We start from the raw sequence: 15,489 nt of genomic DNA, 5'->3' as shown, positions 1-15,489 counted from the left end.
GATCAAAAGCTAAACATTACATGGTGGCTGGCTCCTTCTAGTGGCCCATTTTGGTAAACATGCCCTGAAAATACACATAAATATGTATACTGTATCTGGGGTTTTTTTTTTTTAACTTAGTATTTTCAGGCAGCCAATAAGTGAATCAGTGGATACTGATCCCGTATATTGGAGGGGCGGGGTGTTCTACTGTGTATTATTCAACAGACGCTTACTATAATCTATCGCTTCTTGCAACACTGAGCACAACAGAGATGCTGTCTCCTGCTGGTAACTGGCCTGGGTTTTTTTTAAAATTCTCTGCAGTCTGTGCAAAAGCCAACGAGGAAAACACTTAAACATAGTGCCAAAGATGCTGGTGGCGGCAAGAGGCACAGAACAAACACACGCCTCTGCCAATCCTGTGCTCCTTTGGTTGGGGGAGGCGGGCAATTGCTACTCAAACAGAACAGCGCATGGCAAGTAGGCTTGTGTAGTATGGACACTTACTTTGTCATACTTGGCAACTATGTCGGCTCGTTCTTGAGCGAGTTTGGCTGCGGAATCCTGCTCAGCATCAGAACCTGGGAAAAGACAAGATGGGCACAAAAGGATCTGTTACTCCTAGCCATTCTTTGGACAGAAGCAACATTCACGATGTTGATGTTGAGACCCTGATGTTGGGAGAATGTGAAGGCAAGAGGAGAAGGGGATGACAGAGGACGAGATGGTTGGACAGTGTCATTGAAGCAACCAACATGAATTGGACCCAACTCCGGGAGGCAGTGGAGGACAGGAGGGCCTGGGGTGCTCTGGTCCATGGGGTCACGAAGAGTCGGTCATGACTTAATGAATAAACCACAACAACGTTCACAAGGACATGAGGGTGGGGTAGAGTGGGGAGTGAAAAAGGTTTCCTTCTCAAAGTATAACAGCCTGATATTAATACAAAGAAACTCTGAATGTTCTGTATGGACTATTTGTAGTCCCTTCAACCCCCCCCCCCAGGCTTTTCCAAGCTCCAGGTGAAAAGATAACATACCTCGAAGCGCCCAACCACATGCTAGTTCTGTGACTAATATGCAAGGATTTTTTGCCATTGAAACACATATGGGAAAAACTCAAAATACACAGCAATAATGGAAATACTGACCAATATTCTGGACTCTTTCATTTTAAACAGCTTTATTATTTCACCTGAAATGTAAGGTCTCCTACTTTTTAATAAGCATGTGCATTATTCTCAACGTCTCCCCTGGATACTGCCAGGGTAAGATTGTTTAGGCACTTAACAACAATGAAAGACAGCTATCCATGCTGAGATGCTGTGGTTCCTAGAAACTGCAAAAACAGATCAGATTGAGAAAGGGTGAAGGTCAGAAGATGTCTGAATAGCTAAAGATATTGCTACTGCTTTGCTTTCTCCCTTGGGAAGCCTAGGGAAGATGGAACATGCTGTTATGGAAAACAGAGGTCAAGTAAAGCAAAACAGTGCCATAAAGGAAAAATCAAACAACAGAAATAGTGGGTTTATCCATTAACATGGCAGGTGAAGGAGTGGAAAGGTAGGGGGCACAATTATTGTGAATACTAAAGGAAGGAAGGAAAGAAAATACAGTAATGTTGAAAAACCATAAGGAAAGCTGTGTCTCTCTGAACACACAATTCTAGACTGAGAAATGCAGAGTTCCCTGATGGTGCCCCTTCTTGATTATGTACTAGACTGGTGCATGTAATGAGACAGAAAATTTTGCCTAAATAATCTTTACAAAAGCATATTAACCTTCGCTATAGCGAAACATCGCTGAACGGGACAGGGAAAGCCACTGGAACGCATTAAACATTGTTTAATGCGTTCCAAAAGGCTCCTTTACTCACCGTTCAGCGAGGTTTCCTATGGCTGGCAGCCATTTTCGCGCCCTCGTTAAGTGAGGGGAGGGCGCGAAAACGCTGCACGTGGCCATTTTGGGGCTTCCAGCGGCCATTTTGTCCGCCAAACAGCTGATCGTCAGAGCTTCATTTTGCGAAGATCGGTAAGCGAAACGCTTACCGATCTTCGCAAAGCGAATTTCTGCCTATCTGAAGCTCGTTGAGCGATCGCATTAGCAATCCAAAAAAACGGATCGCTATGCGATTTCATCGTTATACGGTGCGCTCGTTAAGCGAGGCACCACTGCATTTTGAATGTTGTAAACCGCCCAGAGACCTTTGGGTAGTGTGGGCGGCATATAAGTTAAGTAAGTAAGTAAGTAAGTAAGTAAGTAAGTAAGTAAGTAAGTAAGTAAGTAAGTAAGTAAGTAAGTAAGTAAGTAAGTAAGTAAGTAACATTTTTGTCATCTTAATTTTTTCTTCTTTTCTTTTTGCCTGATTGGCTAGCAGAGACTAACGTGGCTACCTCTTCTAAAACTACAACTATAGGGTTTTTATCCATCCTGAAAGGGGGGGGTGGTAAATGGAAGTCCTTGGGCCGAACCTGGCTTTCTGGCCAGGCCACTCTCTCAAACCTATAATAATAATAATAATAATAATAATAATAATAATAATAATAATAATAATAATAATAATAATAATAATAATAATAATAATGATGATGATGATGATGATGATGATGATGATGATGATGATGATGATGATGATGATGATGATGATGATGATGATGATGATGATGATGATAATAATAATAATAATAATAATAATAATAATAATAATAATAATAATAATAATAATAATAATAATAATAATAATAATAATAATAATAATAATAATAATAATAATGCCTGTGGCAATAGAATTTAGCTGCAGTCACTGATGGGTGAAGAACAGAGACCTTGGCTGTTTATTTTATTTCATTTGTTCATACGGCACCTTTCTCTCTACTGAAGGTGGTCTCAATCAGTTAAAATGGCACAACAGTCACAAATAGCCGGGACCCAAGCCATAAAGGGATTTATAGGTCATAAATAGGACTTTGAATCGAATTCAGGAATGTACCAGAAGCCAATGAAACTGATGTACCAGAGGGGTTACCGTATATGCCCCTTGGAACCAGTGGTTGAGTTGCAGCATTTTGAACCAGCTGAAGTTCCAAATGCTTTTTAAAGGCAGTCCAAGGTAGAGCCTTACTGGCAGAAAGCAGTCATGACTTCAAACGACGGCTAGGGAAAGTGAAAGAAGATGGTGCCAAAGCAGGACGGCGGCTGAACGTTAAGAAGACAAAAAAATAATGACTAAAGAAGAACTATACAGCATTAAGGTTGACAATGAAGAGATTGAAATAGTTAAGAGATTTTGTATACCTTGGTTCAATCATCAGTCCAAATGAAGACGGCAGGCAAGAAATCAGAAGAAGATTGAGGCTAGGAAGGACAGCAAGTGAAGGAACTAAAAAAAATATCAAGTGTAAGGATGTGTCACTGGAGACCAAGACCATCCATACTCTTGTATTTTCAATCACCATCTATGGGTGTGGAAGCTGGATAGCTAAGGAAACTGGCAGGGAAAAAAAAATAATTTGTTTGAAATGTGGTGCTGGAGGAGGGCTTTATGAATACTCTGGTTTGCCAGAAAGACAAACAAGTGGTTTTTAGGTCAAATCAAGTCTGAACTATCTTTGGAGGCAAACATGTTGAAACTGAGGCTGTCCTACTTTGGGTACATCATGAGAAGGCAGGATTCTCTCGAGAAGACAATAATGCTGGGAAAAGTGGAAAGCAGCAGGAAAAGAGGAAGACCAAATATGAGATGGACTGACTCCCTAAAAGAGGTCATGGACGTGTGTTTTCAAGTGCTGAGCAGGACAGCTGAGCACACAACATTTTGGAGTGTTCATTCACAGGGTTGCCATCAGCTGGAGGCGACGTAATGGCACATAACAACAACCCGGTAGAGTATGCTGCAGCCATTTACACGAAGGCCTGTGTCGCCATAGTCAGATCAAACACTTCCAGGATACAAAATAATGTCCCATTTCTCCTCCTTTCATAATAGCCAACTGATCCACAAAATGGTGAGGATTATCGGACTAAACATTAGCAGGTTCCCAAGCCATTCAAGTTAGCATCATGACAGATGAGCATAAACATTTTTTTAAAAAAAAAGGTTTTCCACAGTCTAAGAGTCTAGCACATTACCTGGCATCTCAAACTGTGCCAAACATCTAGAAAATCAGGCAATTATTTAGTATTCATTTGGCATAACATTCATCAAAAGTTAACGGGTGCCTAATTATTATACAGGCATATATTTGGCAATCAAAAGATTCTGACATTTTAATATAACCACGGGTATGTCTTTCAAATATATTATTTGCAAGAGGACATATTCCTTTTCATGGACACGAGACATAATCCCCAGACTCTCCACAGCGACTGTAATCTAGCACACTCCAGGTATGTTTATTTCTGGGGATTGTGGGAATTATAGTCATCACATTTGGAGGGCACCAGGTTGAGAAAAGCTGAAGCGTGAGAGAGCTACTGCATTTCACTAAAACAAAATTCACTCATGTTTGAAAAAATAAAAAATTTATCCCCCTCTGCCTGGCGCCTGTTTGCCTAGGCGTAGAGTCACTGTGCTGCTGCCCGAAGTGTTATTTTAGAGTACTTTTTTACGTTTCTTCAAAACACTCTTTTCTTAAGGTACCACAAGGCTAACTGGAAACATTTCTACCAAAGACGATCGCACAGCTGGAAGCAGCTGGTGGAAACTCTTGTTGAAAACTGCTTTAGAAAATGGAGGGAGGGGGAGGAAGAAACAACACACCTCGGTCCAGTTTGCAGTTTCATACCCTGCCCTTCAGGAAGCCGACAGTTCACTCCATTTTTTTCCACCTCTGTTCAATCTTCTTTACTGATTTTTTTTCTATTTATGAAGATGGAGGTGGCTGGGAGAGCCAGTGGGAGTAGATCAAAGAAAGGACAGTAGTTCTGAAAGAACAATGAGGACTAGTGCCACCCATTGGTGACAGAGTCGCCAGTTTACGCACCTTCAGTGGAAAAAATGCCCAAAGAGACAAGAATTATACCTGCCCTCCATCTATACCGGTTCTGTCCCTCAGTTCTATCTACTGCCAGAACACTCCCATGAAGGCTCTATCAAAATTAAAAATCAGCTCCCTGGCTGAAAAACAGGCTTCTCACTGTTCCTAAGAAGGACACTGAACAGAAAGTTCAGTACAGTGTGCCTCACTTAACGGGCGCTCTGTTTGACGAAGAAATCGCCAGACGTAGATGTGATTGCAAAATGATGTTCCCTATGGGGGAATTTCGCTTTGCAATGATCGGTTCCCTGCTTCGGGAACGGATCATCGCAAAGTGATGATTTTCGGCCAGCTGATCGGCGGTTTCAAAATGGCCACCGGGTAAACAAAATGGCCACCCCGCTCTTTTCTGGCACGGATTCCTTGCTGCACAGGCAGCGAAAATGGCCGCGCCATGGAGGATCTTCGCTGGACAGTGAGTTTCAAGCCCCTAGGAACGCATTAATCGGGTTTTAATGCGTTTCTATGGGCTTTTAAAAATCGCATTACGACGTTTTCGTTTTACAGCGATTTCACTGGAACGAATTAACATCGTAATGTGAGGCACCACTGTAATTTGGAGGACAGAATATAATACACTGTCACCCCAGTTCTGGCAGCAAAGCAGACCTCAATGGATTTTTCAGATCATTCCTTTAGGAATAATGTCCATCTATTTGCATTTGGTTCATAAGTAATTTATGTGTATGCGTCTCGGTAAAGCTTTTCTGTAAGACTGATGAATTTCCATTGTATATTGCTAAATTAGTGCCTTCCATTGTAGCAATCTCCAGGAAGGTATTTGTGTTAGTCTCTTGCTGCAAAAACAAGTCTTTGCTGCACCAACAGACAAGAAAATATACACATAGGTATCTGTATACACCTGCAGTGCTGGCCAGATAAAAAGCTTACAGAATTCTGCGGAATACAGAAAGGTCTTCATTTAAAAAAAAAAGTTTCAAGATAAAAGCTTTATCTATTATAAAAAGATCAGTTAGACTCATTCTGCACTTGTACGTGACACAGATGGCTATCAAAATGATCAAGTGAAACAGGCCAGCAACCATAAACAGTCACCATCGGCCAAAGGTTTAAAACAGAAATCTCAAACCCAGTGCCTAAGAGGAAATGTGAAATAGGTTATGATCACATTAGCAAGGCGTGATGTTTGGTGCTTCCAGGGGAAGTTCAGCAGTAGAACAAATGCTATCCATTTCCAAGAGGGCTGGAAAAATCTCCTGCCAAAAGTCCCGGAGAGCAGCTGCTAACTAAAAATTGGCAACACTGAGCTAAATAAACCAAGGCCTTGATTCAGTATAAGATATCCTTTGATTTGTACTCCTACATTGAGCAAACAGTTGGACTTGATGGCCTTATGGGAACCTTCCAATTTCATGATTCTATGATAGTTTCTTAGGTTCCACACAGCCCTATAATATCCGAGCTACCCAGCCTAAGAAACGTAAGACTCAAGATGTCAATATTCACTCAGTGGCAACTGTGTATGTGAAGAGGCTCAAGCTGTGAAGTACATTAGCAGATTATAACAACAATCCCATGGACAATTCCATTATGCAATCTAAAGCTCTAGAAATCATGCACACCACTTAAGGATGTGTGATAACAGCCTTGCTTCCTATTCAAAGTAAACGTTCTCTTTTTCACTGGTCCTTCTGCATGTGACAATAAACCAAGACACACAGTTTGATAAAACGCAATATGTACTATCTGAATGCAATGAATTGTACCTAAAGAAACCAGGGCTCTACAAACCAAAGTTTAAAGCCAGTTAAGAAATCTTTGCCTGTCAGGGCACACTTATCCCTAATTGCAGGTTCAGATAATGTGAAATTCTTCCCTTGTTTACCTACTCATGGGAAGGGTGGAACAAACAGGCTGTATGCACACATGCACAACTTGTTTCACATCAGAATGGTATGAAAAAAAAAACAATAACGCCCTTCTGCTGGACAAAAGAAGCAGAACTTAAAACTCAGCCTTCTCACCTTTTGTACTTAGATAACCCTCCAAGGTGTTAGACCAATTTACCATATTTTTCCGTGTATAAGACGCCCCCATGTATAAGATGCCCCCCCACTTTTCTAATCCAAAATTAAGAAAAATAAGTGGGGCTTAGCAACTATAGGGGGAAAGGGATCAAAGTGCTGCAGGATCGCTTTGATCCCTGCTTTCCCCTCCACTTGTTTTTGTTCTCCCCCTCAGCTTACTTCCGTGTATAAGACGACCCTCAACTTTGAGATGCAGGACAGAATAGCCAGTCTGACATAAGGAATGGCCATGCACAACAGCCAGTTTTCGATCACTCCAAAAGCCCTGTCACAGATATCAAAGTAGCTGTTCTGGAGACCTGCATCACCAAAACTATTTAGAACTCACAGCCTTTTTGTTCAAAGCACTGCGAGTTTGTTTTGTTCTTCTAAGAAGGGTACATGTATAAAAAGATTCAGCCTTCGTCTATCCTATGGTGGGAGAAAAGTCATAAAACATGACATGTTGCATAGCTTTTGATAACTCATTATATTTATCATTTTTCCTTTTTAAAAAATCGTACATTTAGGGACATAAAATAATCCTCCTTACTTCTGGCAATCAACTGAAGCTTTCTTGCAATCCACTTTGACAGTTTAATATTATGTTAATCCAGACCCACATGAGACTTATTAAAAACAGCAAGGAGCGGATGGAAATTAAAATGGGTATTAGATGCGATGGTAGGGAATTCCATTCTTGCTCAAGAAATGATTTATACATTTTTAGATCTGAAATTAATCAGTTGCCTGTGCAAGATCTAGTGCTGGAACCCCTGCATAAAACTTTTGTGGAAGAAGAGCTTTTTAGCTGGTGGCACAAGACAAAGAAATGGGCCACGGCCATAGGCCATTCTTTGTTTGTTTCACATATTTTTATCCCACCTTTCTCCTTTAAAAGGACACAAGGCGGCTTACAATGATTAAAGACAATATTTAATGATGGTTCTTGTGGGTTTTCCAGGCTGTTTAGCAGTGTTCTGAAGGTTTTACTTCCTAACTTTTCGCCAGTCTCTGTGGCCGGCATCTTCAGAGGACTGGAGTCGGAACTCTGTCTGTGCTCTGTTGCATTGTTGGATAGTTGAATATTTATAGCTTTATTTATAGCCTGGCTCCCAGCACTGAAAAACACAGCCTGCAAAAGGTCAACGAACTCTAACCAGCCACAAGGACCAGTGATCCTTGCACACAAAAGACTGGCTAACGACATCCATCAATCACATGACAGATCATCTCTCTCCCTTATCACAACAATACACCCACAACAAAAACACACTGATCACCATAATCATCCAATCTCCTGAAAAGGACAAAAGATGATCCCACAGCTATAAATACTCAACTATCTAACAAATTGCAACAGAGCACAGACAGAGTTCTGACTCCTGTCCTCTGAAGATACCGGCCACAGAGACTGGCAAAATGTCAGGGAAGAAAAACCTTCAGAACACGGCCAAACAGCCCGGAAAACCCACAACAACCATCGGATCCCAGCCGTGAAAGCCTTTGAGAATACGCAATATTTAACATTGAAAACAATGAGTATAGAATGGTGTTTCTCATCTTTAGAAGGCAGTATTTAAAAATTATGAACAATGAATTAGGAGGCATCTCACATCAATTAACAGGCAATATACAGTAAAGGCAAAGATCAATAAGGATACAGTTTTTTAAAAAAATATCACTTTGAGAGGAAAACACAAGTAGTACTAACAATCCAGTCAAAGCAGTAATCATAACAATCTATCTAAAAATCACACACAGGTAGCTGGTTAGTGAGGGAAAGCTTGCCTGAAGAGAAAGGTCTTGGCCTGCTTGCAGAAGGATAGCAAAGATGGGGCCAGTCTGGTCTCCTGTGGGAGAGAGTTCCACAGTCTGAAAGTTTATGCTTGCATATAACAGAAAGAACAGGAAAAACAGCATGGAAAGAAAGATATTTTACCTTCAGCAGCTTTGCAAAAAGGGGAATTTTGGCAGATGCAGTTTCTCTCATACCTTCATAACAAGCTGTATCAGTCAAAATTCATCTCAGCTCTGTGGATGCAGCTATTTCAAAAGGTCTATGAACCCTGTGGTTCTTTGCATCTAGAAACCCAGGGAAATGAAGATGAAAGATAGGAAAACAGAGTAAGAGAAGTAAATAGAAGTAGATACCGTGAACTGGGGGCAGGAGGAAAGATAGATAGAATGAGGGTGTTGTTTTCATCTTTCCTATCACTGTGTTCAATTTCTGTGAGATCACATGAAACACTGGGCCAATTCAAAAAAAAAATTCACCCAAAATTAATGCAGCTGGACTTCTGAGAACAAAATACAAAAGATGCACAACCCCCAGCTTAGCAGCTGGACAGTGTGTAGCCACTGTAGAAATGATCTCACACACTCCCACACAATCCATGCCAGCCAGGATGGAGAGCAACTGCAAGAGTGAAAGCCGGAGTCCAAAAGGGCTTGGTGTTTCTAAAGTTATTCCATAACTTCGAGCAAGGCTGTCGGTTACAAACAGGAATTGGGGTTCTCACTGCATCTCACTGTTTATTTTAGATGGGAGGAGGGATGCAGGACACAGTACAATACAAATTTATTCTACAGCCAAAGGCCCGATAAGCGGGACACACTAAGCTGGACACACGGAACTATTTTAAGAATAGCTTCCTAGATTATTTACACATCTAAAGAAATAATTTAGGTCTTGCTAAGAAATGGTAGTTTCCAAAGGAAGGTTTTGAAATGTCACCCTAACTCTACAAGAAGGAAAGCTGTGAAGTTTCTCTTTTTACACAGCCATGGTCTTGGAACATAAATATACAGTGGTGCCTCGCTTAGCGAATGCTTCGTTTAACGATGAATTCGCTTAGCGAGGGGGTTTCTGGGGGAAACTACTGCCTCGTATAGCGAGGCAGTCTATGGAGGAAACTCGCATACCGATGTTTCCCCCATAGGCCCCCGGCGGGCGCTTCGGAGCGGCCGCGGGGAGACCTCTCCCGCGGCCGCTCCAAAGCGCCTGCCCTGAGAATGCCGGCTGGCTGGCCGGCGCTTTGGAGCAGCCGCGGGAGAGGTCTCCCCGCAGCCGCTCTGAATCGCCGGCCAGCCTGCAGGCATTCTCCGGGCGGGCGCTTTGGAGCGGCCGCGGGGAGACCTCTCCCGCGGCTCCTCCGAAGCGCCTGCCCTGAGAATGCCGGCTGGCTGGCCGGCGCTTTGGAGCAGCCGCGGGAGAGGTCTCCCCGCAGCCGCTCTGAATCGCCGGCCAGCCTGCAGGCATTCTCCGGGCGGGCGCTTTGGAGCGGCCGCGGGGAGACCTCTCCCGCGGCTCCTCCGAAGCGCCTGCCCTGAGAATGCCGGCTGCCTGGCCGGCGCTTCGTAGCAGCCGCGGGAGAGGTCTCCCCGCAGCCGCTCTGAATCGCCGGCCAGCCTGCAGGCATTCTCCGGGCGGGCGCTTTGGAGTGGCCGCGGGGAGACCTCTCCCGCGGCTCCTCCGAAGCGCCTGCCCTGAGAATGCCGGCTGGCTGGCCGGCGCTTTGGAGCAGCCGCGGGAGAGGTCTCCCCGCAGCCGCTCTGAATCGCCGGCCAGCCTGCAGGCATTCTCCGGGCGGGCGCTTTGGAGTGGCCGCGGGGAGACCTCTCCCGCAGCTGCTCCGAAGCGCCTGCCCCGAGAATGCCGGCCGGCTGGCCGGCGCTTCGGAGGGGCTGCGGGGAGACCTCTCCCGCGGCTCCTCCGAAGCGTCAGCCAGCCCCAGCTGGTAGCCTGCCCGGGCCGCCTACCCGAGCCGTTCTCGGACGCCTGGACGTCCGAGAACGGCTGGGGTAGGTGGCCCGGGCAGGCTACCAGCAGCGGGGACAGAGGGGGGGGTATCGGGAAGGTTTCCAGGTGAAAGCCTGGAAACCTTCCGGACACCCCCCCACCCTGCAGCCGCCGCTTGAAGCCTGCCCAGGCTGCCTACCCGAGCTGTTCTCGGACGCCTGGACGTCCGAGAACGGCTGGGGTAGGTGGCCCGGGCAGGCTACCAGCAGCGGGGACAGAGGGGGGGGGTATCGGGAAGGTTTCCAGGTGAAAGCCTGGAAACCTTCCGGACACCCCCCCACCCTGCAGCCGCCGCTTGAAGCCTGCCCAGGCTGCCTACCCGAGCTGTTCTCGGACGCCTGGACGTCCGAGAACGGCTGGGGTAGGCGGCCCGGGCAGGCTACCAGCAGCGGGGACAGAGGGGGGGGTATCGGGAAGGTTTCCAGGTGAAAGCCTGGAAACCTTCCGGACACCCCCCCACCCTGCAGCCGCCGCTTGAAGCCTGCCCAGGCTGCCTACCCGAGCTGTTCTCGGACGCCTGGACGTCCGAGAACGGCTGGGGTAGGCGGCCCGGGCAGGCTACCAGCAGCGGGGACAGAGGGGGGGGGGTATCGGGAAGGTTTCCAGGTGAAAGCCTGGAAACCTTCCGGACACCCCCCCCACCCTGCAGCCGCCGCTTGAAGCCTGCCCAGGCTGCCTACCCGAGCTGTTCTCGGACGCCTGGACGTCCGAGAACGGCTGGGGTAGGCGGCCCGGGCAGGCTACCAGCAGCGGGGACAGAGGGGGGGGGTATCGGGAAGGTTTCCAGGTGAAAGCCTGGAAACCTTCCGGACACCCCCCCACCCTGCAGCCGCCGCTTGAAGCCTGCCCAGGCTGCCTACCCGAGCTGTTCTCGGACGCCTGGACGTCCGAGAACGGCTGGGGTAGGCGGCCCGGGCAGGCTACCAGCAGCGGGGACAGAGGGGGGGGGGTATCGGGAAGGTTTCCAGGTGAAAGCCTGGAAACCTTCCGGACACCCCCCCACCCTGCAGCCGCCGCTTGAAGCCTGCCCGGGCCGCCTACCCGAGCCGTTCTCGGACGCCTGGACGTCCGAGAATGGCTGGGGAAAGCAGCGCGGGGAGGCTTCAAGCGGCGGCTGCAGGGTGGGGGGGGGGTGTCCGCTCCCAGCGACCCCCCACGGCTTGGATCCAAGCTGTGGGGGCAGGCTGAGAGGGTGGTGGGATTGGGATGCCTTTCAGGCATCCCGGGTTTGGATCCCACCCGCCGCCGGTTACCCTAACCGGCGGCGGGTGGGATCCAACCCCGGGATGCCTGAAAGGCATTCCAATCCCACCACCCTCCCCCCGCGGCTTGGATCCGAGCCACGGCGGCTACCCCAGCCATGGCCGGACTCTAGGGAGTCAAGCCATGGCTGAGTTAGCCGCCGTGGGTCAGATCCAAGCCACGGGGGGAGGGAAAAAACCGGATAATCCATTCCTATTGGAACGGATTAACCGGTTTCCAATGTATTCCTATGGGAAATGGTGCTTCACATAACGATGTTTTCACATAACGATGTTTTGTTTGGAACCAATTAACATCGTTATGTGAGGCACCACTGTACTGTATCCCATCTCAGCTACAGTAACTTTATGTGGATATACCTGCCCTGGTTAGGTCTTCCTCATTTCTACTTTTATTCTGGCATTTTGCACTCTGATCACTTAAGCCAACAACAACAACAACAACAACAACAACAACAACAACAACAACAACAACAACAACAACAACAACAACAACAACCTTAATTCTTGTTGAAAAAGGACAAATTTTCTAGATCTTACTAGAATTTTACAGATTTAAAGAGGCAAGTAAAAGTATTCCATTTTGCAACTCCCAAGACTCCTGGTGAAGCACAGCGTGCCTTGTAATTCAATGTAGCAAAACAAAATACATACAAAATCATATCCACAAAATCATATCCAAATATAAACAGTTTAAAATGTGGACAATTCCCTCCCACAGGAGGCCAGCCTGGCCCCATCTTTGCTGTCCTTCTGGAAACAGGTAAAGACCTTTCTCTTCAGGCAAGCTTTCTCTCAGTAACTAGTTACTTGTGTGTGATTTTGTTTTCACGGATGGATTGTTATGCATTACTGCTAGAGATGGGGGTATTTGCATTCGTATGCGAATACGAATACCCCGCTCAGGTAGACATCACAAGGGTTCGGGCCCCTGGGGCCAGACCGTCCACTCACCCGTTCGCTGCTGCCGTGGGCTCTGCGCTCCCTTGCCATCGCTCCAGAGTTCGCAGTCAACTAGCCACTCGTCAGTCTGGCAGGGAGGCTCACCGTCCCGCCTCCTGCCAGGAGTGGCTAGTTGACCACAAATTCCGGAGCGATAGGAAGGGAGTGTGGAGCCCATGGCTGCAGCGGACATCAAATGGACAGTCCAGCCTCAGGGGGCTGGACCCTTGTTATATTTACCTGTGAGGGCATTTGTATACAAATACCCTCATCTCTAATTACTGCTATGACTGGATTTTTAGTACTACTTGTGTTTTCCATTTTGCCCTTTGCTTTCCTTAGAGTGCCATTTTTTCTTTAAAAATTGCATACTTATTGTTCTTAGCTTTAACAGTGTCTTTTAACAATGTAAGACGCCTCTTCACTCATTGTTCTCAGCTTTGAATATTATCTTTTAATGATGTTAACCACCGTTGTATACTCATTGTTTTCAAACTCAAATATTATCTTTCAATGGTGCAAGTCGCCTTGGGTCCTTTTCAAGGAGAAAGGTGGGGTATAAACACACACACACACACACACACACACACACACACACACACACACACACACACACAAATAGGGAAAACAGATTAAAATGCATACTTTTAGGGAAAACAAAGCCACAATAGGTGTAGCTGCACAGGACAAATAGAGAAAATCTTGCAACTGTGAATGCAAACAAAGAATGGGAGAAATATGCAGGTGGGATGTAGAGAAATGCAATAAAAGAGGGGCTCAGGGTTTAATTAGGATAAAATCATAATTGCTTCCACATTTCCAGTCCATGTTCTTTCCTGTAGCAGGATGGGCAACATGTGACCTTCCAGATGATGATCCTATTAGTCTTTACTATACTGACAGTGGCTGGTGAGACTTGCAGTCCCCCAAGACCTGGAAGGCTACAAGCTGCCCACCACTGCAGTAGGAAAAAAAGAGGGGTAAATGGATTGTAGACCTCACAACTGCACAGCAACCATCCACAGTGCTAAGCAGGGACACAGGCCACAACTGCAGAGCTCCAGAAAGACGGCCTCTCATAACACTGCTAGAACAGCATCTTGTTTTCGAATGCAGGTAAAGGGGAAAAAAAGAATAGTGTCAACTTGGCTCCATTCCTTCCGTGACTCATGTGGGGCTGCAGGGGTTACCTAGCAGTCAGGAAATTGTGGCTCATGTTTGATTACCATCACATCATTCAGATTCCTTTTGTTTTCACTCGCCCTTGCGCAAAAAAGGTTCAGCTGTAAGCTTCTGACTGCAGGAAGCAGACACTGATGTTTGCTATCTTCAGGATCACTTGCACTAAGTTCTTACAGTGGGCTGCTTATATAATAGCTTGGGACAGTGACTAAAGGTACATAATGATAAATCCTTGCTGGAGCTAAGTACAGATTTAGGGACTGCGTGGATAGGATACTCATTGGGAAATTCAGTAAGAGAATAGGAAGGCAGATGTCAGGAAAACCCCCACCTCTGGGTTTTTTCCTCCTTTTAATTAAAACCAAAAGGTCAGCTAACAAAGCTAGGCACAGAACTGCAGCTGGAGGGTACAGCCAGATGTGAAGCACAGTCAATTGTTTGAGTCATGAACTGGTCAACCTGCAAAATTTCAGAACTGGGCAGCCCAGCTGCAAAAAGTCCTAATCAGAGTCAACACTGGGTATCACGGAGAAGTAAGTGATCAAGCCAACAGAAATGACTAGCTTGTTATTACTTTTGAGTAAAAAGCTTTTGCAAACCCATAGCAAACTACCCAGTTAAGTAATAGCTAACGCTGACCTCGCTTCAGCCTATCCTGCGCTAGAAGTAAGATGGGGGAGACTGATGTTAGAGGTAATAAAATAAAATGCATGCATGGCAGACAGCTTTTCCATAGGTACAATAAATTACTTCCATCTCTCCTACTATCCAGAGATTAAGATTTAGAAAGAAACCCCAAGATTTAGAAAGAAATGCATGCAAACCAGCTCCACCTCCTCCATCTTTAAAAATCCAGTTAAAAATTACTCCACAGCAATGTCTGAAATACTTATTGCCCTGTAAAACTATGAAGATAAATGAGTTGATGTAAACACATTTTAGCTGAATTTCTAACCCATGCAGTCCCACTAAATAAGAAATCTATCAAGCACACGAACAAAAAAAATCCTGTGCCTACTTCAAATGAGCAGCAGAAAGTTTTTCAAACAGATCAAACCGTGCTTTGCAGTATTTTACAAAAGTATTATATTTGTATGTGATTTAAGCGTGTGACAATATAAAGGCTAAAGCACCTACAGATGATCTAAAATAGTAATTTTGCTTACAACTTCTAAAAACAGTTTGATTATATTCTCCAAACAGTTCTAATAGACAGTAGGCTGATTTTATATAAACTGTGGAACTAAAAAGTGGTAA

General features: G+C 45.6%; 1 protein-coding gene across 7 annotated transcripts in view; it reads right to left on the bottom strand.

Moving 5' to 3' along the window:
* The window catches only part of USP6NL (USP6 N-terminal like), a 171,080-nt gene that overhangs the window by 74,499 nt on the left and 81,092 nt on the right, over positions 1 to 15,489 (bottom strand). For 5 of the 7 annotated variants that reach the window (XM_020801066.3, XM_078376456.1, XM_073002548.2 and 2 more), the window contains one exon: positions 490 to 563. The exons of the other annotated variants lie outside the window; for them this stretch is intronic. In XM_020801066.3, coding sequence (XP_020656725.3) covers positions 490 to 563 — 74 coding nt within the window. The remainder of the gene's footprint in view (positions 1 to 489; positions 564 to 15,489) is intronic. 7 annotated transcript variants of the gene reach the window in all.

This window comes from Pogona vitticeps, chromosome 5, assembly GCF_051106095.1.
Source record: "Pogona vitticeps strain Pit_001003342236 chromosome 5, PviZW2.1, whole genome shotgun sequence".
NCBI lineage: Eukaryota > Metazoa > Chordata > Lepidosauria > Squamata > Agamidae > Pogona > Pogona vitticeps.
The sequence above is the reverse complement of the archived record's forward strand: the minus strand, read 5'-3'. Positions and strand labels throughout refer to the sequence as shown.